Source organism: Sceloporus undulatus, chromosome 3 (assembly GCF_019175285.1).
Source record: "Sceloporus undulatus isolate JIND9_A2432 ecotype Alabama chromosome 3, SceUnd_v1.1, whole genome shotgun sequence".
Classification (NCBI taxonomy): Eukaryota; Metazoa; Chordata; class Lepidosauria; order Squamata; family Phrynosomatidae; genus Sceloporus; species Sceloporus undulatus.
In genome coordinates this window covers 7,162,642-7,190,381 of record NC_056524.1, presented here as the reverse complement: position 1 = coordinate 7,190,381, position 27,740 = coordinate 7,162,642, and the positions used below count along the sequence as shown (strand labels likewise).

Genomic DNA, 27,740 nt, shown 5'->3' with positions numbered 1-27,740 from the left:
CAATTCATGAATTTAAAGCCACAGGCACCTCAAAAGAATGAGACTGCCACCTAGCTCAAGAGAGGGGCTTAGTAACTTGAGGATAAAGAACACAGAAGCAAGAGTACATTAAAGAGAAGCAATGTGCACAAACAAGTTTTCATCTTGGTGAGACTAAAGACCAGCAGCAAGCCCCGACAGCATGATTCTAAATCACTTATTATCAGACTAATATGCAAGGATGAACACTTGCTTCAATTTTTTTTAATATTTGGGGAAGCCTATCTGAGTGACAAAGGTTGTGTGCCCCATCAACATGACCTCTCCAAAGGAGGACAAGTCTTTTTAAAGCAATAACTTAGCCGCAAACGACAAAACAAAATCAAGCCATCTGGTCAAGCTTTTCCTCTTTTGCTTCTATTCATCTTTTAAAGAATTTCACAGGCCCAACATGTTATTACATCTTTTGCTTGCCAGCCCTCAAAGAAGTGCATGGTGGCATGCACACTTCTCCTCACAACATGAGTCCTGTTAGGTTCAAATCAAGGGCCTACCTGGTCCACCATTCTATACCTACAGTGGCCACACAGACATCCCTGGGAATTCTATAAGCAGTTCGTAAGTACAAAAACATCTCCTGCTTATATTACACAGTAACTGGTATGGACGGACATACTGCCACTGCTATGGAAGGTAACCCATAGGTATTATGGCTAGTAACTAGGGACAACCTTGCCTTCCATGAATGTGATGCAGGTTTCATAGAGACAGTGACTGTTCAAGGCCACAAGAGAGCACTCTGCACTCTTGAAAGGACAGGTGTGCATTTTGTACTTTGGCAGGCACGTGACCTAAAGGTTTTATTTTCTCTAAAAGAGAAGAACTGGCTATTGGATTTGAATCTACATCATGGTTTTGGAATGGATTCATCAAGATTCATATCCTAGGGAGTGAGTATAGCCAACTTTTTGCTGAAAGCTGAACCAAAACGTACTGCAAGGAAAAAGAAACTATTCCAGTTTCCTCATCCACCCTACAAGGCATTTGGGGCTATGTTTCTCCAGCTGATAACTATTTCCATGTCCAACTGATAATTATTTCCATCAAGAACAAAGTAATTGGTTGGCAGGACATCTGGTCATCCACTAAAAGCAGAAGGATCTTAGAGGTGATGGTACAGTTTTTTAAAACTTTGGGGCACTGTGCTTTTGCACATCAAGAAAACTCACAATTAATATCCCACATTCTGAAGAGAAAAAGAGATGGTCAGGAGAACAGCACATCTACCTTGGCTGTCCTTAATTTGCACTAGTCATTAAAGACATCACTTCTAAGACAATGACAAAATACAGTGCCCAAAACCATTAGAATGTAGCAGTGGACACACTAAAATGCACTACAGAACACTGAGTCCCTTATAAATCAAATGGATCATTCCTCATCATTTGGCTCCAATGTTTCTCACAATTCAGTTACAAGTGTTTTAAGGTTCAACCACAGATGATCAGCCAAACTCAAACCTCAGTAACCTGCTTTCAAGGAGAAAACGGGATCAGTTTTCTATGACCAGCCCAATATGCTGGCCCAACTTTTTCAAGCTATTCAACAGGTACACAAGAAGACTGCACTCTTGTTTTGACACTTCAAACACAGGAAAAACCTGTAATCGTTGTTTTTAGAGAAACGTTGGTTCTACATGATTTCTCCATGACTCCAGGAGTAGTGAGGGGAAGGGGTTTGCACGCCCAAGAACTTCCAACACATCTGTCCAAATGGTTGCGGAATCTCCTTATGCATCCATGGTAGGCAGCTCTTCAGTTTTGGCCAGATGTTCCTTGTCATTGCTTCTTAGTTGATTCTACTAGGAGAACAGGCCAAATCCCAAAGAGAAACTATTGAAAGGAATGGGGGAAAAAAAGAAAATGTTTCTTAAGACTGTTGGGTGAGAAAATAAACAATCTCATTCTTCCTCTTGTTATCTAATTATTTATTTCTAAATGCTTCCCAAATAGGCTGGTAGGGTTTGCATATAAGGCAAGAAAGAGTAAGATGTATAGTTGCCAGGTGATCACATACAGAGCTGCTCTGCTCCTGTACTTTTAAAAGCTGCTTCAACTGTAGTTCTCTACATCTCAGTGCCTGCAGGTTTTTATCACCCTGTGTCAATGTCCAGAGACCAAATTACTGCTAAAGGCACAGGAGCCAGTAAAAAACAAAACAACACTTGGCAATAATGGTAAACAACTTAAGATGATTGAGTGTTTATACTATGGAGATGTTCTGTATTCAGAGAAGAATTACTCTTGCATCTCTCCTTCTGTATTTGGTAAATCTACACAGATTAGCAAATAACTGCTGAACTGCCAAAAGGACCTAACGCACCCCACCCCGTTTCACAATGTATGGCTAAGATCGCCGGTGGTTTATTTTAAAACAGAAAACAGGGAAGAGATATAAGCAGCTACCAGTTTTGACATGTTGCTTATACGCTCATTCTGACATTAGTTTTCATTCACATGACAGGAGTTCACATGAACCATCACACATTCTCACGGCCACAGAAGTACTTGGATCCCAAGATCTCAAATTCTAGGACTTAAGAACTGAAGCATACGCCTAGCTGCTGCTATCAGTGCATGAGACACGCATTGCTGCCTCTCAGGAAGACCCATTATGGCAAGGGGAAGGCCAGCTACTACTACTACTACTACTACTACTACTACTAATAATAATAATAATAATACATTTTATTTATAGACCGCTATTCCGCAATGATCATAGCGGTGTACAGAACAAAAATGCAATAGAATACAATCTCTCTCCCTCAAGATGGTGGATGAAGGGAGGGCTTGTCTTCTTCCAGGCAGGCCTGGTGGAGCTAGCCTGCCTCTCTCTCCCTCAAGATGGAGGCTGAAGGGAGGTCTTATTATAAAGTATGCTTGGCATGAACTGCTTCTTGTCTCACATTGCAGAGTTAAAGGGAGGCTGTAACCTTACATATTTGTAATGTAATTGACCTTGAAAGCTTATTTTAGCAAATGGTAGGTATCTTTAAAATAAAACAAGGCTATACAGTTGGCCCACCATATCTGCGGTTTTCACTTTTGCATATTTGATTATCTGCAGATTTGCTTAGTACGTTCTCTCTAGGAATCTCTACGTCCTTCAGTGCAACTCTGCCAGAAATTTACCATAGAGTTCCTAGACAAAACACTTCTCTAGGCCTTTGTAGGTTGTCCAGCATGATTCTACGATCAACTTCTGGCAGATTCTGGTCACAGAATTGCACTGGAGAACCTAAAGATTCCTAGAGCAGTGTCCTCTCAGATAAAAAGAATGGTGTTTTTTTATTTGCAGTTTTTCCATTCATGGGGGTCCTTCATCCCTAACCCCAACAAATTTGGAGGGACCACTGTAATGTATTTCCATCTCATCCTGTGCCACACAAATAATAATTTTGATCATGTATGCTAGAAACAGCCCCATGTCCTGTTGCGGCTCCATTCAACAGTATTCTTGGATTGCCATACCTATCTATACAACTATTCTACAAGGGAAGTGTTCTTTTGCTTTGTAGACCCTAAAGGCTGTGAAATGTAGCAAGCTCTTGGCAGCTGGTCTGTTTTTTGCAGGGCTGGGGAGTAGGAGTAGGAATAAGAAGTAAGGAATAAAGGAGTGAGAGGTTTTTACAGGAGTAGGATTAGGAATAAGGAGTAACAAAATATATTTGTTACTCCTTATTCCTGTTTTTATATTTCACATGCAAACACCAAAAACAATTTTATTATACTGCACTGGGGAAGGGACTGGGAGGCAAAGAGAGACACACACATACAAACACCAGCCTTGCAAAGCAACTGGGGATTTTCCCCAAAGCTGAGGAGCAGGAGTAAGGAGTAAGAGGTTTTTACAGGAGTGGGAGTAGAAATAGCATTAAGAAAAAATATTTACAAGAAGTAACCTCAAAACCACCACTACTCCCCAGCCATGTTTTTTTTTGGGGGGGGGGAGGGTTGGTAGTACCTTTCATTATTATGGCACTGAGTAAGTTTTTGTCTCTTTAAAATCCTGCTTTCATACACATCTGATGTGTTAGTTCAAAATTGCATTTGGGAAGGAGGGGATTTTGCTCCAAATATGCAGAACATGAGTAAACAGTGATTTCAACTGCAGATAGTAAGTTAGCTTCCCTGAATGGGCTTAACAGCTGTTCATCTTAGGATATACAGTATGATGTTCTTACTGTCTAATGAGCACAGTCTATTTTATTACCAATTCCTTTTAGCTTGAAATGAAACTACAGGTTGAGTATCCTTTATCCAAAATTCTAAAATTCAAAATACTCCAAAATCCAAAATTGTCTACAAGGATGGCTGACATAGTGACATCTTTGTTTTCTGATGGCTAAGTATACACTAACTTTGATTAAAGACCTTCCTTGGTCTTTAACAGAGGCTGGATGGCCATCTTGTCGGGGATGCTTTGATTGAGAGTTCCCGCATGGACTGGATGGCCCTTGGGGTCTCTTCCAACTCTATGATTCTATGCACAAAATTATTTTAAAAATTGCACATAAAATTACCTTCATGCTATGCATATAAGGTGTGTATGAAACATAATTGAATTTCATGTTTTGACTCCAAGGTACCTTATTATGGATATACAAATATTCCAAGATGTGAAAAAATTCCAAATTCAAAATACTTCAGGTCCCAAGCATTTCAGATAAGAGAGAGGTAGCCCAACAAGATAAGAGAGGAGGGGTAAAGTCCTGTTCCATGCTTGTCTGTACTCCTTCTGAATCTTCAAACAGCAGAGCTACACAATCTTAACGCTACCATGCTCCAAAGATGTCTGCTGCAGATCACTGTCCATGCATGTATTTGGACAAACTGCTATAGTGAGTCCATTCAAAATACCACGTTAGCAAATGCAAAGTCCATCTCGGTGTTCTGGATCGAAATATGCAGCTCTCTTTCATATATTGTTGTTACATCCACTAATCAATTCATTTCAGCAGAAGTACTTTAACATTGACCAGTTCAGTGTCTGGTAATGGATTTGTTTAGCTGTGCTACCTTAATCCATTGTTAAATAAGATTTAGAACTTCTAATATACCTTCTGACCTAGCTGCATACAATGAATACCTGGGGAAAAGCTTATAGTTCACTCTGTTTCTGGGAGGTTTGGATTGAAAGAATTCGACAGTTGTACTTGTGACAAAATTTAAAAGAACTCAAGCAGGTTCACATACATTTCACAAATGAATCATGAATTTATTGGGTAAAATGGACATTGTTTATTATGTTCTGGAATGGTAAACATAAATAGTATGTTATGTATAAATCTTTGAATAAAATAAATAGATTTCAGGATCCAATGCACCCTTATATCTTCTTTTCAGTGTTATATTGACAGTGCAGATTTTACGTATGCTGTAGCTTTTGTTTTTTTCTATAACAAAAAAATCAAAAACAAAAAAATGTATCACTACTATTACATGGTTTGTTTTAACAAGCCCCAGACATAAGAAAGGCCTTCCTCTGCCATATAATTCTCAAAATTATTCTACAAGTTCAGAGTGCTTACCTTAACCTTCGGTCTGTACTTCAGGTAAAGTGTCCTTGAATATAAGCTAGAAGCAGGGGAAGTAAAAAAGCAACACAATTAAAAGAAGCATTTTGGGTATCTTGGCTTAGGGTCAAGTACTTTGCGAACCACCCAACACAATGAAGCAAAGCCTCTTGGATGCTAAGCCATCACAAGAACTTGGCAGGACACTGTGCATTGCTGGTGGGTTACGAGAAGTTATTAACCACATATACTAAAGTATAAGTTGATCTCATGTATAAGTTGAGGACAGGTTTTGGGACCAAAATTATGGATTTTGATATAACCTGTGGATAGGTCAAAAGTAAAACCTAGGAGCATGTAACAAAGAATGTAAAGGACAAAGCAAAGAACTTACAAAAATCTGTCAGGCATACTTGTTTGTGCTCACTCTAAAAAGCTGGATGAATGAGGAGGGAACTACGGTAATGGTGACTGTGTGATGTGTGGGTGAGACAACCAGGTGCAGATGGGGCCAAGAAAAATGTCAAAACATGTCAAAAAGGATGAAAAGGCAAAGAAAACAGGGACTGCATTAGCAGCGATTACATCTTTTAGTTTTAATGTGATCATCTTGTCTGATTCTAACCAAGAAAATCTGACAAACACAAGGTGTCATAGTCAAATCCTTGAAAATCTGATTCCTCATCTCTGGAATAACACTGCTGGAATCTTCTTCTCTGAGCAGAGTGATGAAAGGCAAGAGCCTAGTCTGCCCTGGGGGACCCCTCAACTCTCTTGGCACTCCTTTGAAGGGAAGTGCCAAAGAACTGCCACTGCCACCATTTTCCTGCCCAGGCATTCAAAAAGGCCAGAAGGCCACGGCAGAGACAGTGGAGGAGGTTGGTGCTTCTTTTAGGTTGCCCCAGGATGGATTAAGCTCCTGCCTTTCATCACTCTGCTCACAGAAGGGGATGGTTCCTTTTTTTTTTTTTAATCAGTTACACTACTTACATTGACCCATGGATGAGTCAATCCAGGTTTTCTTGGTTCATATTTTGATTAAAATTGCTAGACTTATACACGAGTTCCAACCTCTTGGGCAGATTCCAGATGGTGATGCTGGGGGACAGCTGCTCCTCTATGAGAGAGCTGACATCTGGCGTCCCTCAGGGTGCCATTCTGTCCCCCATGCTGTTTAACATTTACATGAAGCCACTGGTGAGATCATCTGGAGACATGGTGCGGGGTGTTATCAATACGCTGATGATGTGGCCTTTCCACGGCGCAAAAAGGAGCCACAAAAAGCATAAGAACACAGCGCCGGAGGAGTGCCATGATGCCGCATGCTGTGTGGAGTGGTAGGCAGCTTCGTGGCGCCCTGGGGGTGGAGTCAGGCCGTGCGTCATGTTGACGCAACGGCCCGACTCCACCCCCATACACCCCTTAATGGCCAGTCTAAACAGGCCATATTCTCATGTATGAATCTGTCTGTGTTCTGAGATTTTCTAGGGAGGCCCTTATCTCTTTTCCATCACCCCCACAGATACATTTGGTGGGAAAACAGTAAAGGGGCTTGTTGGCGGCTGGTCTAGCCTCTGGAACCCCCTTCACTGGGAGTTTAGACTGGCATTCATCCTTGCTATCTTTCCACAAGCAGGTAGACTTTTTCCTTGCCGGGTTTTGGAAGCCTGACTGCTCATGAGAAAAGCCCCTTACATAATGTGCTAGATTTTTGCATAATGCGCCAGATATTTGCTGTTTGTTAAAAGGTTTTTCCTTTTGACAGTTTAATTTCATTTTTAACTTTTTCATGTTGTGAATTGTTAGCTATGTTTGTTTTAAATATTATAAGCTGCCTTTAGTTTTGTGGGTAATTTAAGTTTCCTAAGGCTTCAGCCTTTTTTAAGGAAACAAAAATATTTAAATATCAAAATATCAAAACCAAGTCTGTTAGAGCCCAGCTTTAAAACAGCAGAGTAGCAGAAATGTGCTTTTGTATAACTATACTTCCCTAAGAACTGACTCAAAAATAAAAAATACGCAGTTTGTAGTTTAAGAACAAAAGCTTACTAATGGCTTTAATCTATATTCACATAGAAGCTATCATCTAATCTAGCAAACTAAAAGATTGTATGTACGTACAGCGCTGTGTAAATTTACAGCGCTTCATAAATAAAGGTTAATAATAGTTCAGGTAGAAAAGAAATCTTAATCTCACCATCTTTCCAAAGAAAGTTGAGAAAGCAGGAAGATGGATACACAATAGCCCAGTTGAAAATCCGCAACGGATCCCCCACGAAAACAGAGGGGCGACTGTACATACATACATACATACATACATACATAATTATAATGATATCATATACCAGACCTCCTGGGTAGTAGTGCTAAGATTGAGATGGCAGCTCAGCAGGAAGTGCTGTTTGCAACTAGCCCACATTCTGTACTGGCCCCTGGTGGAGAGGGTGAATAGCCAAACAGCCCCACCTAGTCTTCACTGCCACCTCCTTGGTCTCCTTGCTCACTGCTGCTGTCTTTTGGAGGGTGTGTGGCAGGGAGGCACCCTAGAATGCAACTTCAAATCATGTTGTTGTGTGCCTTCAAGTCATTTCCATATAATGGCAAACATAAGGGGAACCTATTCTGGAGTTTCTTAGCAAGATCTCTTCAGACAGGGCTTGACTTGCCCAAGGTCACCCAGTGGGTTGCTATGACTGAGCAGGGACTCGAACCCCGGTCCCCTGGAGTCCTAGTCCCACACCAAAATCACTACGCCACACTGGCTGAACAAAACTTTGTACCAAGCAAATATTTTTTTAACTTTCTAGAAGGAAAATAACAACATCTAGACAACTGGTATGGCATAGACTAGGAACCACTCCACACACACACACACACAAGAAGGGGAGATGATCATACCTGAACAGGATATGAAGGTAGGAGCCGAGGCCTGTAAAGATGTGCCACCAAGCATGAAACTGTGTCACAACACTGACAAGTGGAGGTAGCCTGGCACGAAACCCCCTGTGGAAAGAGGAAAAAACAAGAACACAGTTGCACAGGCTTCATTTATGCCATTTTCCCCCAATGTAGTGCCCTCTAGATTATCCGACTACAATGCCCATAATCTTCCCTCAACAGTATGGGGATTATGGAAGGTGTAGTTAAATACAATTTGAAGATACTAAGCTGAGGGAAGGATGCTCTAGGCCAGCCAATTATAAGGCTGAAATTACTTTTTCCAGCTGTGAAGTACAGGCAATATGAATTTCACTACCAAGAAAGAGAAGGGGGGAAAAAAGAATAAAGTGAGGATAGTACATACCGTATATACTTGACTATAAGTCGATCTCATGTATAAATTATGGGCAGGTTTTGGGGACAAAATTATGGATATTGATATGGCCCTTGGATAAGTTGAGGGTAAAACTTAGGGACATACAACAAAGGATCTAAATGATGAAGAAAAGGAAAACAATGCCAAAGATCCTACAATATTAAGGCAGACATAACCGTTTTGGCTCACACTAAAGGCTGGCTGGACGAGAGAGTAGAGGGAGGTCACTGCTTTCAGGACAGATTGCACTCTTGCCTTTCACCAGGGGATGGTTCCCTTTTTAATAAGAGTCAAAGTATAGTATTTACATTGACCAGTGGATAAGTCATCCTAGGTTTTTGGCTTCAATATTTTGACTAAAATTTTTAGACTTATAGATGAGTATATACAGTAGTATGTGAACATGGGCTAGGCATGTATATTAATATAAGATGACTATATTTTGAAAATCTTCTTGAAGTTGGCGTTAATAAAATATACATTTATTTTTTAATAAATGGTTTTTATTAAGTTTTAAAAACATATAAAATGAAAAACAACATTTAACGATCATCCATGATATATCATAACACATAACTACTATCTGTCGTGTTTATATTCTCAGTCGTTACTTTCTTACTGTCAGACTATCTCTTTATCCTAAAATATATATTCTTGAGTAGGAAAGGCACCTTTTCTGTTCTAAAACAGTGGAGGCCAAGATCCATAAGACAGAGATGTCAAACTCATGGAATTACAACAAGATGCCAAACTCATGGAACTGCAACATGGAATTATATGTCATATCCAAAAGTTATGGATCTGTCATGATAAAGGGAATGAGGAAAAACAAAGGGTGGAATAGCAATATAGAGAAGAAAAGGAAATTCGGAAGGGAGCTGCAATCCGAGTAAAATGCAAAAGGGGAGAGACAGATGGGCGATAGCAGGGGCAAATGGTTGTTTTACGATCCTCTTTACTTCCTAAGATAAGACTTGGCAAATAAGATAAGACCCCCCTTTCCCTAGGACAGATACGGGAGATGGGTAGCTGGAGAAATGCAGAGACTTTAAAGCACCTTTTGATGTAGTTCAAAGGGTGCTGACTGTGATCCGGGGAATTGAGGGAACAAGGACTGCAAATCCCATCCCTGTGTGAGTAGCTAGGAACTGTGTTAGTTAGTGCGTCTAGGTTTTATGTTTATCCAATAGCTTGCCTGAAATGAACTCTTTGTAACTATGCTTCCTATACCTGCAAGGAAAGAAGGCCTTGCATGAGTGATATCTTCCTATCCTATGCTATTTCTTTAAAATAAACATCTTTCTTTAAAAGTATCTGCTGTCTCTCTCTCTGCTCCTGGACACGCGTCTTAGCTCGGGTACTGATTACTGATTGCTTAAACTAGAGAGGTCCCTTGCAAATCTCAGTGTGTGCTTAGGGAAACATAGGTTGTTTGGAAAATTCACTGAGTGGTGGCAGCGAGATATAGGACCTCAAGGGGTCTCATTCCGCTCAGCACGGAGTGGGAATAGGGACCTAGGAGATCCTAGAAGGGAGGTTTACGGGACTCCCTGGGAGTAATAGCCACGCACAGGGCTCACTGCCCCAGGGATCACCACAGGGGGCTGGAGGGAAAAGCCTAAAAAACTTTCAGGGAAAGTTCAGATTTGACGCTAACAAGTCTCTGGCACATCTCTGTCTAAAGAATCCAAAATAAAGCTATAGTATTTTATCACTACCGTGCTGTCCTGGTTCTTGAAGTTTGGATCAGCTAAACATGAAACGAAATTTTATTACGGTCAATGACCAGCATAAAACAATATAAAATCATAGAATCATAGAGTTGGAAGAGACTGCAAGCGCTATCCAGTCCAATCCCCTGCTATGCAGGAAATCCATATCAAAGCATCCCCGACAGATGGCCATCCACCCACTGTTTAAAGACCCCAAGGAGGGAGATTCCAGTACACTCGAGGGAGTTTGTTCCACTGTCGAACAGCCCTCACTGTCAGGAAGTTCCTCCTAATGTTCAGGTGGAATCTCTTTCCCTGTAGCTTGCATCCATTGTTCCAGGTCTAGTCTCTGGAGCAGCAGAAACAAGCTTGCTCCCTCCTCAATAGACATCCTTCAAATATTTAAACGGGCTATCATATCACCTCTTAACCTTCTCTTCTCCAGGCTAAACATCCCCAGCTCCCTAAGCGTTCCTCATGCATGGCTTCCCTTCCCATTGTATATAACAATATTATACAATGCTCAGTAGAAAAGGAAAAAAAAAAAAAACCAATGCAAACGCTACAGTACAAATACAATGGGAATACAGCTTGGGGGCTATAATAGAGTGAAATCCCTTCAAATACAAATACTAGATGAAATCAATAGAGTAAAAATTAAAAATTAAGACACCATTTTTCATCTACAAGCTATTGCAGCAACGCAAAAACTTGCCACCTTGGTTGTAATCCCTGGCTGCTGATCGGCCAGAATGTAATCGATGTAAAATGTATCAGGTTTACCTGGTATGTTTTGTAAAATTGGTACTATAAAACAATGCTGCAGATCCCAGTAAAAGGTGCACTACAATAAAACATGTCCCACTGTTTCTACCTCCCCAGACCCCACGGGGACATAAATGTTCACAGAATGGTTTGTTATTATATCTTCCCGCAAGTGTGGCCTATGGAAGTACATTAAATTTGGCCTGGGCAAAGGCTTTCCTATACTTTGGATTTGTTAGATTTTTCAAATATGCAGCAAGGACAAAGCTCTTTAAATGCTGAGCATAAAGAGGCTGCACTTATATGATTTTGTAGTTCAATGTCCTGTATACGCTGGCGGATGTTCTCTTTGGCTTTTGCGTGCCCCGTGGCTAGAATAACAGCTTGTGAGAAGCCCAAGGATTGCACTTTTTCCTCAGCCAGCATTTTCCATCTTGACTGAAATATATCATTAAGAGTCAAGGGGACTAGGCCTTTGGGAGTAAATAACATCTTTAACCAATAATCTAATTTATATATCCATATTTGTGATCCAATAGAAATTAACCCTGCTTCCAACCTGAGAAAAACATTTGGTACACAGCTTGGCAAGCTGAGAATAGTTCTCAGAAATTTTGACTGAACAGTTTCAATGGCTGCAATATTTTTAAACGCACATATTTGTGCACCAAATAACATTTGGGGGAGGATCTTCGCTTTAAACACCTGAATAGCTGAGGGAATGTGTTGGACGCCTTTGCTATAAAAGAAGGAGATAAGTGAATTGTAACTCCGTTGCATATTTGCAATTACATAGGAGATTTGGGCTCTCCAATATCCAGAACAATGAAAAATTACTCCCAAATATTTGTATGATTTAACCTTTTCAAGTTGGTAGCCATTCACTTGCCAACGATGCTTACATTTTTTCTGAGTGAAAATTAGAACTTTAGGATTTTCATAGTTGATTGTTAATTGTTCTGTGTTACAATATGTTCCCAGGGTTCTTAAGAGGCTTCTCAGTCCTACACAGGTTAAAGACAAGAGAACTGCATCATCTGCATAAAGGAATGTGGAAATAGATCTCCCTGCCAGTTTAGGTGGATGGAAGTTCTCTCCGGACAATACTCTGACCAGTGAATCAATGTAGATATTGAATAGAGTAGGAGCCAAAACACAACCCTGTTTTACCCCTTCATATGTGGGTATCACATCTGAATATGACATTATAACAATTAAATCAAGATACAGTACCTACTATGTAATGTTAAAAAACAACAACAACAACAAATCAAGAAGGCAAAGTTTGTACCCAGGACTAATCTATTATGTTGTTGTGTGCCTTCAAGTTTTTTTCTGACTTACAGTGACCCTAAGGCAAGCATATCATGGGATTTTCTTGGCACAATTTGTTCAGAAGCGGTTTGCCATTGCCTTCCTCTGAGGCTGAGAGCATGTAACTTGCCCAAGGTCATCCAATGGGTTTCATGGCTAAGCTGGGAATCTAACCCTGGTCGCCAGAGTTGTAGCCCAACATTCAAACCATTAAGCTACAATGGCTCTTTTTTATAGAATAGATCAAAGACAGGAAATTGCAGAACTCCACTTGTGGTTACATACAGCTTCCACCTGAGACAAATCATCAATGAATTGCAACCTATTCTGGACAATAATTCTGCCCTCTCAAAAGCAAGGAAGACCTTTACTTGCCCACAGACAGCTGCCCAACTGCAGTTGTACTTATCTACAGGAGGACCCACAACATGGATAGTGAGATGGGTATAAGACCTTGCCACAAACCCAGATGCCAACTCTGCCCACACATCTACTCAGGAAATGTCATGACAGGGCCTACACACATCATTCACAATATTAATAATAATAATAATAAAATTTTTATTTGTACCCCGCCCTTCCAAAAGATCAGGGCGGCTAACAAAATGCACCAAAGTGCAACAACATACAGATTAAAAGCACATATATAACAACAATCCTAAAAACAATAAAAACAACCCCTTAGCCCAACCTCACGGCCACGAGAGAGGAGGGAGGCCCACAGGATATTTAGTCGGGGAATGCCTGATTAAATAGGAAGGTTTTTAGACCCTTCCTAAATTGGGCCAGGGTGGAAGATGAGCGGAGCTCCGTGGGCAGCGTGTTCCAAAGGGCTGGGGCAGCTATGGAGAAAGATCTTCTGGCTGTAACAGCCAACTTAGCCCCAGGCACCTTCAGGAGTTGCTGCCCAGATGTTCTGAGGGTGCGAGGCGGAATGTACGGGGAGAGGCGGTCCTTCAGGAATCCTGGGCCCAAGCCATTTAGGGCTTTATAGGTAATTTAGGTATTAGAGATACTTTGATTTGCTCATCTACTAATGTGATATATGCCACCCTCCGTAAACAATGTTCTTCAGCAATCTGCACTGGGCAAACAGGCCAGTCTGTGCCAGAAGATAAATGGACATTAATCAGATATTAGGAATGGGAATACACAAACACCAGTGGCAAAACACTTCAGTTTTCCTGGGCATTCATCTCAGACCTCAAAAAAAGCAGTCCTCAAACTAAAAAACATCAAGGGGAGACTGGAAAGAGAAACAGCGAAGTTGGGATATAGCCACAAACTTCAGTCCACCAACAGCAGTTGAAGAGGGACATGTTTTCTTGGCACACTACACATATTAGAAGACTAGTTCATATTCCAGTCTCATGAGGGCTATCTTGTATATTTTACCACATCTTCTTACTGGTTCCTAGGCGGCAACATACTATATTCCAAGACTCCGCCATGTGAGTAACTTGGCTTTAGGCAATATCTTTCCTCCTAAAGCTGTCCTGAAATAACTGCTGTTAAAACTAAACTCTCTGTGTGTGTGCGCGCGTGCGTGCACCTTCATATAATTTCTGACTTATAGCTATCCTAAGGGAAAACTATCATGGCATTTTCTTAGCAAGATTTGTTCAGAGGAGATTTGCCATTGCCTTCCCCTGAGGCTGAGAGCATGTGACATGCCCAAGTGGGTTTTATGGCAGAGTAGGAATTGAACCCTGGTCCCCAGTCATAGTCAAAACCACTACGCCACACTAGCTCACACTACCATACACACAGGCTTTGCATTTCCATTACTTTTCACACACATACTCTGCTTCAGTCCACGCATCTGATGAAGTAGTCTCAGTCTATGAAAACTTATGCTCCAGACTTCTTTTTCTCAGTTAGTTACTTTCATATATAGATCCTGACTAACATGGCTATGACTTTGAATTCTACCACTGAAGGCCAAGCTCTGTGATCAAAAGGCAGCCTTCAGCTAACAGTATGCTTAGGGGGAAAGTGAACACACCTTTCAGAAAAGGGAGCAGTAAGGCTGTTTGGTGGCTCCTTGACTCACCCAGATTATCAAAAGATTTAACTGTCATTGTTGCAGGGGAAGAAGATCTATCTATCTATCTATCTAGATAGATAGATATTTACTTACCTCAGTTTATCGCAGAAAATATTGTCTACATTCCAAAGGAAAAAGCCCAGCAAAAAAACAGTCAGAGATGTATAACCCAGTCCTCGGAGCCATGGGTATACCCTAGAGAGAAAGGTGATAGGCAGGATGAAATCTTAAGTACAGTACCTTAAATGACTTTCAACCACATGTTGTTCTATATTTATAGTCTTTGTTCATTATGGGAGGTGGGAGAACATAATGGTGGTTCTGTACAGAACCTGGAAAAGTTATTTGTTTGGACTAGAGTTCCCATAATGCCACTGGCCATGCTGGCTTGGAAGTTTGGCAGCTACAATTTACAAAAGTAATTTTGCTTAATTTCTGATCATACTAGAGGCCAGCTTATTTACCCTACATTTTAGTGGCTGGTTCAGTAGTTATTGGTTAAGTAACTTGTGTCATCATGCATCCTCTCCAATCATAATGCAATTTCTGGCGATTTGAATTTACACCACTGTACTCTGCTTAATCTAAAGTAGGGGTGGATAACAGGAAATCTCCAGCCATTTTTGTGGTCTCTGAACCCATGCAAGTTTCTATAGTTTGTCGCCAAATTATGGCATTGTGATTTGTTTTCAAACTTTAGCAGCAGTGTGTGATGGCAGAGGTGGATATAGGCAACCCATGAAGGGTTCTGGGAGTGCAGGGACTATCTCCTAGACCAAAAAAAGATGTCATCTCCACTTTAAATCAGGGGTGGGGACACTTTGACCCTGAAAAATATTTGGCACTACTATTCCCTCAATTTCTTACCACCGGCAATGCCGGGTGGAAATTTCTGGACTTGTGGACCAAAACATTTGAGGGGCAAAAGGATAGTCATCTTTGTTTTAAAGTGCCCTCATGCATGAGCAAGCTGAATCCAAATTCAGAGTGGAAATTACATCTGAGCAAACATATTCAGGATAGGTATGGCCAAAATACGTAACATTAAAGCAGCAATGCTATTCCTCATAGAATTTAGAAACATGCAGAGATATATTCATTTCTTGACCATATGAGACTGAGCTTTTAATAGAGATCAACAGCACAGTGAGAGCAATTCCAGTGGTAACTGCATCCTGACAGTAGTTTACCACTGGGAGTTGTAAAATACTTTTTAAAAAGTTCTGGCGCAAACCACAGGAGTAACTATTGTTAACAAGGAAATCAGTGCATGGTCATACAATTACTGATCCCTGACGCATTTCCTCTCCAGCAGTTTAATGAGGACTGGAAATACTAACTTAGTTTACAAGGTCTTTGGGAAAGACTCAGCAATTCTGTTTTCTTGGTTGCTGGTTCATTGTTACTTACCATAACACTATATATACTGAGCGTAGCACTAGAACAGCCACTAGTGTCCCATACATAACCTGTGGTGCAAATGAAAGAAAAAGAACTGTTAATTTTAATCTATACCACATTGTGCAAAACATCATGCTCTCTTCTTCCAAGTTGGTTCAATGGTATGTTTCCTTGTGTAAAAGGTATTCCACATCAGCTTAACATATATATGAGCAGCTGATAGCTGTCTTATCAGTAAGGTAGTGGATCCAGTCTGGGTTTTAGTCTAAACTTCAAGTTACCCAAAATGATGTGCCTATTTTGGGGGCAATCTATTTTGGGGATCTATTTTGGATAGCTCTTTACAAGACTGGACTAAAGAATGGATATCTTGCCCCAGGGACATTGGAAGCCACCACCGAACATAGACAAGACTATTTAAGATTTAGTTTAAAGTTGCTTTGAAACTTCACACTGGAATAAACTGAAGGACAAACCAAGTTTAGAAGAACAGAAAAAGATAAAATGTATTGATGCACATTCTTCTCTGTGGCCTCTGAAACCATGTGTATCTAATGTGATGAATTTTGCTTAGAAAAATTCATTAATGCAAGAAACCCCAAAGTCTTCAAGTTCTTCTAGACAGAGTCTATGGAGTCCCAGGAGCAGGCTGCTAAGATAATGCTTCAATATCTGCCATAGGGCCAGATAAAATATTTTCCGCAATAACTCTTTTGTTTGTACTACTACCTCTTTTATCTTCTTCCTTCAACATTACATTCACTACAAAAGCAGCTGTTTATATGTTCTTTGATTTGCCAAATTCACTTTCAGCTTTTATCCCCCCACTGTATTTCTTCCCTCTTTGTTCCTCAATGCTATAAAAAAAGATTGAAGAATCATCGAAGGCTGATAACATCCTTATAGTTCCACTTTCGCAACAATGCAACATACCCTGTACAGCCAGAACTACTGATGCATGTAAATTAGTCCAGACATATAGATTACCACAAAGAATGCAAGCATCTTGCTGATACCTTGATTCACCGGTATATTCACCGTTCCCTAACTTGATGCTCTTTCACTGGGACAAAAGCTCCAAACAGCCCAAGCTAGGACTGTAATGGTCACAGTAGTACATCAAATCTGGATAATGGCAGGTTGGGAAAGGCTGTACTAAATTAAGTAAACAAATAAATTCTACCAAATCCTTCCTAGTTCTAGACTGACTTGCATGTCACTTCCTGCTGGAAAAAGGGCACTTCCTGGGCCAAAAATGTCCAAAATTGCCCCATGCCCTCCATGGTACATGAGGAGGCATCTGAGGAGAATAAATAAATAAATAAATAAATGAAAAAACAAATAAAGGAATAAATACATTTTTGGGTGGGTATGTGGCCTTCCAAGGTCCCCTGGGGGGAGCAATATGGCCTCTTGATGTTTGACAGTTGCTCATCCTTGATGTATGGCAATCCCATAGCATCCCTTTCTCTCATGTGCACACATAGGTACATGAGAACACCCCCGCAGCACCAAGAGTGGACATCTGTAAACCTCATATTTTTTACCCATCAATCCTATTCGCGTAGCCAGTGGTGAAATACTACAGGAGCTCATGTTTCAAAACATCTGAAGGACAATCACTTCTGACCCAATGCACACTTTTTCCTTAACATGCCCTCCTCCTCCCATACATACCACCCTCATTCAATTTCCTCAAATTTCACAAAGGTAGTGTGCACCCTTTCCCTACTACCAAGTGGCAGTGGCGGGGGGAGTCAGTTTCCCTGAACTGCAACTTTCAGTATCTTTCACCAGTGACTATGCTGGCTAGAGCTGATGAGAATTTAAGTGAATAACATCTGGAAGTCCACAACTGTCCAGGCTGATTTGTGGATTACATTACACCAGCCTTCCTTAAAATGGTTCCCTTCATTAGCCATTCTGTTTGCAGGTGAGTGGAGTTTTAGTCCAACACATCTGGAGGGTGCCAGGTTGGGAAATCTGTATTAAATATTCAGAGCCTCAAACACATTTGAATACAGTCCTGGCTGAATATGCTCTACATGGGGGAAACAGAGGAGTTTTTCTACTCGTGCTCTATCAAGGTAAGTTATTTATCTTGGCATTTAGAACAAAGACACAATGCTGCAAGCTTAAGGCTTACTAGTGCTTAATTATGTTAGACATTAATTAGACATTATGTCTCCCTGCCATAAACCCTCTAATTTTCTTGAGAACTGAATGCAAGAAGAGCGGTTTCTGCCAGTAACAGAATGTTTTACTCAACAAAATCCAATTTAACACCTTCAAAAGGGAACAAATCACCACATCCACATATAAATTACAGAATACCACATTTTTGTCTTTATAAAGGGCCCACACTCCAAAATATGGGATTTCTTTGGGCATCTTGTTCTATCTAAACAAAACAAAAAGCTTTCCAACCCTCAAATAAAGGGCATTGCTTATAAGGAACTCTTGGCAATCCTACTGTTAAAGGAAGGGAGAATGAACAGCAAATGAGTTCTGAGAAGATGTACAGTTGGGTGGGAGAAAGCTTGCTTACGACGTTTTAGCAATAAAAAGCAATGTTAAAAAACACAAACTTTTAGCCACTTTTCCTGACACCTGCATAGGAATTGGGTTGCTCTACTTCAAGACAGGGATGATCAATTAATTGGTGGCCTGCAAGCTCAGTTCCCCTCAAAAGTATTTTAGCTAATTCCTTGCAGCCCTACTAAATTTTTACACAAAACATTTATTATTATTATTATTATTATTATTATTAATTTATATAGCGCTGTAGATTACAAAGAGGTTTGCAAGAAAAGAATATATTGAAATAAAGTTATTCTAGCCATCTAAGTTCCAGCCTTGAGGAAAGGCAGGCTATAAAAAACTAATAACAAGAACAGGTATTGCACATGAGAATGTTAATACAGTCAACCTTCTTATCCATGATTTTTTTTATCCACAGATTCAACCATCCGGCTTGAAAATATTCAAATACATAATTCCAAATACAAACCCTGAATTTACTATTTTAGATAAGGAACACAAATTCCCAGTGCCATTGTATTATAAGGACCTGAATCCGCAAATGTTTTTGTATGCATGGGGGGCGGGAGTCCTGAGCCAAACCCCAGTGGATATCAAGGGCTCAGTGTATTTGATTTTGTGCACAACCATAAAAATTAATATCTGTAATGGTATTTAAAAACTATTTATATATCTTTGTTGTAGTAATACAATTTATTTATTTTACACACTTTATTATAGGCATATTTTATTGTAAAGTTTTTAGATGGTATATTAGTGAGCCATCTTGGGTCCCTTTCGTGAGAGAAATGTAGCATCAAATAAATAAATAAATAAACTGTGCCTAGAGCTACTTTATAACTGCAAAATCCATTTTAGCAAACACCACCTACAAGGAGACCTGGTGGAAGGGCCAAATTAGCTTGCTTCCTCAAGAAATACTATTTCCATCAATGTGCCTAAGGAACGCATTTAACAGTTCAGTGACCCATGTATACATTCCACATGTTTACCAACTAAAAATAAAAATGACCAGTTACCTGATGAAACACAGGCTGTTTCCAATTCAAGTATACCTGCAAAAGTAACACAAAGTGCCACAGAAACAGCATTAAAAATGGAAATTGCCCCATATAGTGGCATGCCACGGGTCCATCCAGCTCATCCAGTACTAGTTCCACTGATCACAGTGGTTCTGCAGTTTCTTTTCTAGCCTTACTGAAGATGTTAGGGATTGAAACTGCAATTCTCGACATGCAAAGTAGATGCTTCACATTAAGCACTGGACTTCTCCCTGCTCATCCTGGCTTTTATCAGGAGTGGCCAAGGTGTGGCATGAGAACTATAAGCCTGGTTATAGGGCATAAAGTCAAGTCTCCAATTTCCCACCAGCCTTGCACTACTGCCTGCTTCCCAAAATCACCTAAGAGAGGGGAAACAAGGTGGCTGTGTATTGTGCAGTAGAGGGCAGTAGAAAGCACTCTGAGCCAGATTTGTGGCATGCTTGTAGAAAAAGGCTGTACCCTTGGTGTGAATGTTTATCAATTCATTAGCAATAAACTGAATATGTTTGAAGTGACAACTAACACACCTTAGGGAAAATTTACTGACTATTTCTTCCACTATGACAGAGGTAATGAGTGGGGAACTGACAAATCTAGATGGAAGTTTGCAATCAGTCCTAGATGGGGGTTGCACTCCCCTGAGACTCAGTATGCAAACGTGAGTGTTCTCTGGATTCGGACAACTGGAGGAGCCAAGCTGTGGCAGCTGCAAGAATATTCTACACATCTTAGGCTGGAATGCCAACTGCAATTTATCTGGGAAACTTCTGCTACTATATCTGCTTGTGAGTGAGCCAGTTTACATTAAAGTGGGTTCTAGTAGCATCTTTTCTCTTCTAGCTATTTATTTGAAGGTCAGGAGTACATTCTCTGCTTTTAATGGTGACAGTGATCTTGAGTCATCTTGAGTCTTGGTGGGAGTGTTTGGATTTACACGAGAAAGAGAGACATGGGTAGACTAAAGAAAGAATGCTATTTACAAATGGGGGTTTACTCCACTACTTTATTTTTTAAAAAAATTAACAGTGGAACACTGCTTACTATGGTGACGCCAATGCTGTAGGCTAATATAGAAACAAGAGAGGGTAATTGATAGTTTTCTTGTACTTGAAGCATTCATACCTGAAAGAGAGGCAAACATGAAAGGAGAGAGGCACAGAAATGACAAAGAAATTCATTAATGCTTAGTCCTCTAAGGCTTGTGTATATAAAGGCTTATCCAGGGGACAGAGTACGACTGGAGGAGCTTCCCGAATTTGCAGCTGCTCCTTGGATCCTAACTGTATGAATCAGAGAACTGGCAGCAAACTCCACAGAACCATTCTGAGCCAATGCCAATCTGTGCTCTGGCAAAATTGCACAATAGGCACAATTCTGATAATAGGCAGGCTTCATTCAGCAAATTGAGCTTCTAGTAAAAAGCCTGGAAATTAAAGCTCCCTTGCCCACCCACCCAGTTTCTCACTCAGCTGGGGAGATGTGAAAGCAATCCCATCCCATATTAGGGTTTAAAAGATGCCAAGTAGTGTCAGGCCAAAGTTGTGCTTACTAAAAGCAAGCCAAAGGAAGCACTCATCAATCTGCCTTACCAATTGAGGAGGGAACATTAACTGACCCACCGGGCCCAGCCCTTGTTTCCCCCATAATGACCAACCCAAATGCCTCAACGAAGGAAGGAATACAACATGAAGGCAACAGGCCCTCTTGCTAAGTTTTTCTTAGCATGTGGTGTTCAGAGGTAACTGCCTCCTGAGGTTCAATTTGCCCAGCAGCAATTGTGAGTGACGGACTTATGTATAAAGAAAGAAAATCCATGAAATCAGGGATTGAATCATAGAATTATAGAGTTGGAAGAGACCACAAGGGCCATCCAAACCAACACCCTGCCATGCAGGAACTCAAAATCAAAGCACCCCTACAGATGGCCATCCAGCCTCTGCTTAAAGACCTCGAAGAAGGAGACTCCACCACTCTCTGAGGGAATGTGTTCCACTGTTGAACAGCTCTTACTATCAGGAAGGTCCTCCTAATGTTGAGCTGGAATTCTTTCCTGTAGCTTCCATCCATTGTTCTGTGCTCTAGTCTATGGAGCAGCAGAAACAGGCTTGCTCTATCTTCAATGTGACACCCCTTCAAATACTTAAACAGGGAATCGCATCACCTCTTAACCGTCCCTTTTCCAGCCTAAGAGACACCAGCTCTCTAAGTTTTTCTTCATAAGGCATGGTTTCCAGACCCTTCACCATTTTGGTAGCCCCCTTTGGACACGCTCCAACTGTCAACATCCTTTTTGAACTGTAGTACCCAGAACTGGACATAGTATTCCAGTTGTAGCCTGACCAAAGCAGAAGAGAGTGGCACTATACTCACTTGATCTAGGCACTATAACGTCTTTTGATGTAGCCTAAAATAGTATTGGCCTTTTTAGCTGCCGTACACACTGTTGACTTATGTTTAACTCGCAGTCTACTAGGGATCGAAGACTTTCATGGCTGGCATCCATAGTTTTTTGTGGGTTTTTTGGGAACGGTGGCCATGTTCTAGCAGAGTTTCTTTCTGATGTTTTGCCAGCATCTGTGGCTGGCATCTTCAGATGCTTTGGTTGCGACTTCGGACTCTTAGGATGCATGCGGTCATTGAAAAAACCAACCTCCACTGTGACCGAGCAGCTTTATTTTGGCTGGGCTGTAACAGGCTAGTCTACTAGGACTCCAGATCAGTTCAGATGTAGTCTCTGGATGGTTGAACCATGCTGCATACCATATATCCTCTGCAAATGTCCCTCCCAGCCATTTGCGCTCTGCTTGATGTACTTTCAAACTGTTCTGGGATGGTGGTGGTGTTGAAGTGAGACTATACTATAGAGGAAAGACAACAAGCAGGAAGGGTGAAGTGACCATCATGTCCTCAGTAGTTCTCTCTGCATTCGTCTTATGAAGAAATAAGGGGGAAGGCCAATGTTTCCTAGAAAGAAGTCTTTCAGAATAGGTATAGTAACAGGAAATGTCCTGCAGCTAGGTGTTTGTTATCAACAACAAGCTGCAGTGTTTAGAGCCCCGTGGTGATGTCAGCATGATTTCTGCGCCATGTAAGCAAGATAAAATAATGTCTGTGGAGATGTATTAAACATATCAGATGGTACAGACAGACTAGTAATGATTACTTACAGGCAGTAGACAAACATGCAGCAACTGTAGATCATGGGCAGCTCATCCAATAGCTACAAAAAAAAAAAAAAAATCAGTTCTTACACACATGACTAGAAAACAGTAAAGAAATGGAATCAGGGTGGCAGCCCTTAGTTAAGCGTTGCCATGTGAAGCAAACAGAGAAGGAAATTATTCCACATTTTGTCAAGACATTCCCAGGTCTGACAAAAGCTGGACCCTACAGCAGCTGAAAATAATGAACATTACTCACTGATTAAGTAGTAAGTACTCACTTCCTGGAATAAAAGAATTATGGGCCTCACCCTACGCAGATGACAGAACCTTGGCTATATAATATACAGCCCAGGGGAGCAAACAGTGCATCCCATGATAACTGTACTAAGCACCTAGCATTATCCAATATAAATGCTAATTTGTGATTACTATGATGTAATAGTAGCTTGATTAGAGTGCATTACATACATGACCTGACTTCAATTTAGTCAATCAATTTTTATACTTGTTTTTAATATATAGTTCTTGGAGTGGCTTACAGCTGTTGCAATAAGACTAAAATACAAATAAATAGTGAGGATAAAAGCTGTAGTAATAAAACCTTCAGATGGTAAAAAACTCATGAAAAGATGAAAATGTCTTTGCCAGGTGCAAAAAAGAGACTGTTACAACAGTGTTTCAAAAGGAATTAATTTTATTCCCACACTGTGGAAGGACATGCCCATGGTGAAACTGTAAGCTTACCAACAAGCCATCTAGCGAGTTCGGCCAGAGGACAGATCCAAGCTGGAGTTTTCCTCATAGCTCATTTCCTGGTCTCTGTGTCATGCAAGTATCTGTGTTACATTATACAAAATAAAAAATAAAACTGAGGGTAAAAGGTGTTTGGTATAAAGGACATTCAGGAGTCCTGGAAAAACACAGGAGGCCTGACAAGCCAAGTAGCTAAGGCAGTCCTAGTTCCAGCTGAAACCCCCTTGCCCTTAGTAATGCATTTTCCCCCCCCCTCCTAGGCTTGTCAGGCCTCCTGTATTATTTCCAGGACTCCTGATGTCCTTATACCAACACTTTTACCATCAGTTTTTTTTTTATTTTGTATACTGTAACACAGATACTTGCTTAGATTTAATACAGTAAATACTTATACACTACCACCTCGAAAGGAATTCCAGGAACAAGACACCAAGGAAAGGGACACAGAAAAGCTCTGTGCACACATGAACCCATACTGACCTGCATTTCATATTTTAGAGTCATGTGAAAGCACCATGAGCCCAATCCCACAGCTGAAAACAAAGAAGAAAGCATAGATGGGAAAGCCTCATTATGCGACACAATAAACTAGTCCCCTCCTGACACTACACGGTTACAATAATATCATTACCTGACAAACCAGACTACATTCTGGACTGGGCTCAGGGATCTACCATTACCAGTTTCCTTTCAAGGCTCCTAAGGCATGCCAAGTACTACCACCATCCCTGACACAGCTTAGCTGCCAAAAATCAGATGAAATTAACTGTTTTCAGAGTGATACAGTGGTACTCGACATATTTCTGCTATTAAGGCCAAGCAAGTCTGGCCTTGGAAGTTGCTGGGCTAGCAAAGTGCCTAGGAACCCAGAGGCTCCCAGTTCTTTGGAGAAAGTGTAGGGCAAAAGTGTATAAGCAGGCAGGTGTGAGCAAGAAGAGAGATGTAACTGGGCACCAGCAATACACTTGACATGCTGGGCCAGGCACACGGGTGGTGAAGGTAGGGCTGGGCGGTGGACGCCCAGCCCTATCTAGCCCTACTTTCACCCCAGGCTGGCACAGGGGCCGTCTGTTAAGGCTTAAGTTAATTACTTTTGCCATTAAATAGCACCTCTGTTTATGTTCCTGCCCAATTGTCATTTTCTAGAAAATAAAACTACCAAAAAAAAAAAAAAAAAAGGATGTTGAGAAGCTGGAGTTGTCTAGAGGACAAACCAAAATGGTGAAATGGGAGCTGGGTATGTTTAGCGTGGAGAAGGGTAAGAGGTAATATAGACAGCCTGTTTAATTACCGAAGGAGTCATACTGAGGATGGCACAAGCTGTTTTCTGCTGCCCCAGAGAATGGACCTGGGGCAATGGATTCAAACTACGGAAAGAAATTTCACCTAAACATTAGGAGAAACTTCCTGACAGTAAGAGCTGTTCGACAGTGGAACACACTCCCTTGGAGTGTGGTGGAATCTCCTTCTTTGGAGGTTTTCAAACAGTCTGGATGGCCATCTTTTCGGGGGGTGCTTTGATTCTGGGTCCTGCATGGTAGGGGGTTGGATATGATGATCGTTGTGGTTTCTTCCAATTCAATGTTCTACAATAGCTTTATTTTAGCCTGGGAATAATTCATTTGGGAATCTACTAAGCTCTCATTCAGAGAATAATTATAGCTGTCTGCACAGCCCCAGTGTGGTGTACTGGTTTGAGCACTACAACTGGAAATTAGTGTTCTGTCCCTGCTCTGCCATGGAAACCTGGGGGGACCATGGACATGTGCACACTCTCAGCCCCAGAAAAACCTGTGATAGGTTCACCTTGGGTTGCTATGAGTCAGAAATGACTTGAAGGCACACAAAATATCACCACCACCACTATAAAAGCTTTTCTCTTTCTCTGCAGTATTTCAAAAGCAGCATACCTTACCTCAAGGTGTTCTCTAGCACATTAGACTATGCTTATTAAAAGCCTGATCAGGGCCTTGGGGAGAGATAAATTGGGGAGAACAGCAGCTGTTAGGTCTCCCTTTAGCATCAGCACAAAGCAATGAGCAAAGGAATATATGTAATGAATTTCTAACAGACTCCTAATACTTATAGGAAACTCTGAAGTGAAGTTTTCTATGTGTATGGATTTGTTAACAAACTGTGTGGAAATGTTGAATGAAAAGCTAATGGGCATCGTAAACAGCACCCATTGCCTTGCAGGGAGAGTAATTATCATGTCTCACACAATTACAGGGATTCGTTGTTGAGACATGTCAAGATACACATGTAAAATGTTTTAAGCAGGCAATGGTAAATTGTTTTAGCCATTAAACCACCCACCTGAATATAGGATTCCATGTTATCGGCCTTTGCTACTTGGCCTTGATGTTTGGAATGATAAGCACAGAATTAAAAATCCCAGCCCTTGACACTTGCAGAGTTGTCTGAGCTCCCCAGAAATCACACTTACCTGTGACACACAAATAAGCAATGATGTACCGTTTTTCAAGGCCATCTCTATAGCTCTGATTGCACCATAGATTGGAGGTAGAATGAAAATCAGTTACTAACAGTGTCCCTGGAAGAAAGATGCCAAAGAAAAATGGGAGGTACCAAGCCCTTTAATGATTAAAATTTCTTCACAAAATGAAACCTTTCTGGGAGGAAAACAAGTGAGGTTATTCCTAGCTGCATTGCTCCTTTAACAAGAAAAAAAAATTCCTTCCCTTTTCATACGGTGGACAATAGTTAACAGTCAAAACAACATCAAGCAAGGGTTTTCTAGGGGGCATGGGGATGTTGGGTACCTTAGAGGGGGATCATAGACATAGAGTTGGAAGAGACCAGAAGGGTCATCCGTCCAACCCCCTGCCATGCAGGAACTCTCAATCAAGCATACCCAACAGATGGCCATCCAGCCTCTGCTTATAGCTCTCCAAGGAAGGAGACAGTCATTGGAAGGATGTCTGCCTTCCAGTGTAGAGTGTTCTGTCCTGCCTCTCTGTAGGTAGACCAGGACCCCTGGAGACTGCGGTCCTGGGAAGAACCTGGTCCACCACCCAGCAGTGGAAAGAATGAGGGCCAGGATTTTTTAGATTGTAAGCTTGAGGGCAGGAAACCGTCCAATTAAAAAATTGTATCGTACAGCGCTGTGTAAATTTACAGTGCTTTATAATAAAGGTTAATAATAACAACAGTAATAATATTGTTGGCATGCCAGAGTAAACTCCTGGAGGCTTCTCCTTTTGCTGATGGCACCTGGACCCTTTGAGACTTGCGAGCAAGGCACACCAAGACAGCATGGAGAGTCCCTTCGATGCCCTGATCTATCAGGTGTTGGCAGCAAGGAGATAGAATCATAGAATCATAGGAGTTGGAAGAGACTGCACAGGCCATCCAGTCCAACCCCCTGCCATGCAGGAAATCCAATCAAAGCATTCCCAACAGATGACCATCTAGGCTCTGCTTAAAGACCTCCAAGGAAGGAGACTCCACTACACTCCGAGGAGTGTGTTCCACTGTCGACAGCCCTTACTGTCAGAAGTTCCTCCTAAGGTTGAGGTGGAATCTCTTTTCCTGTAGCTTTGCATCCATTGTTCCGGGTCCTGTTCTCTGGAGCAGCAGAAAACAAGCTTGCCCCCTCCTCAATATGACTTCCTTTTAAATATTAAACAGGGCTATCATATCACCTCTTAACCCTTCTCTCTCCAGGCTAAACATCCCACCCGCTCCCTGAGTCGTTCTTCATAGGGCAAGGTTTCCAGACCTTTCACCATTTTAGTACGCCGTCCTCTGGACACGCTCCAGTTTCTCATTCCTTTTTGAATTGTGGTGCCCAGAACTGGACACAATATTCCAGTGGGGCCTGACCAGAGCAGAATACAGTGGCACTATTACTTCTCTTCTTGATCTAGACACTATACTTTTATTGATGCAGCCTAGAATTGCATTGGCCTTTTTAAGCTGCCGCATCACACTGTTGACTCATGTTCAACTATGGTCTACTTGGACTCCCAGATCCCTTTCACATGTAGTTTCATTCACCAGGTGTCTCTCCCATCCTAATCTGTGCATTTTATTTTTTCACCCTAAGTGCAAGTACCTTACATTTTCTCCGTGTTTGAATTTCATTTGTTAGCTTTGGCCCAGCTTTC

The 27,740-nt window shown here is 41.2% G+C and overlaps 1 protein-coding gene across 1 annotated transcript; it reads right to left on the bottom strand.

The window, feature by feature from the left end:
* Positions 1–912: 912 nt before the first annotated feature.
* Positions 913–26,138, bottom strand: ACER3 (alkaline ceramidase 3). The gene is given in 11 exon segments (XM_042458296.1): positions 913–1,871; positions 5,570–5,615; positions 8,453–8,557; positions 14,802–14,903; positions 16,119–16,177; positions 19,670–19,705; positions 20,735–20,766; positions 20,769–20,815; positions 22,861–22,913; positions 24,091–24,143; positions 26,057–26,138. Coding segments are annotated over 10 exon segments (558 nt in total). The 5' UTR covers positions 24,115–24,143; positions 26,057–26,138; the 3' UTR covers positions 913–1,817.
* Positions 26,139–27,740: the final 1,602 nt, after the last annotated feature.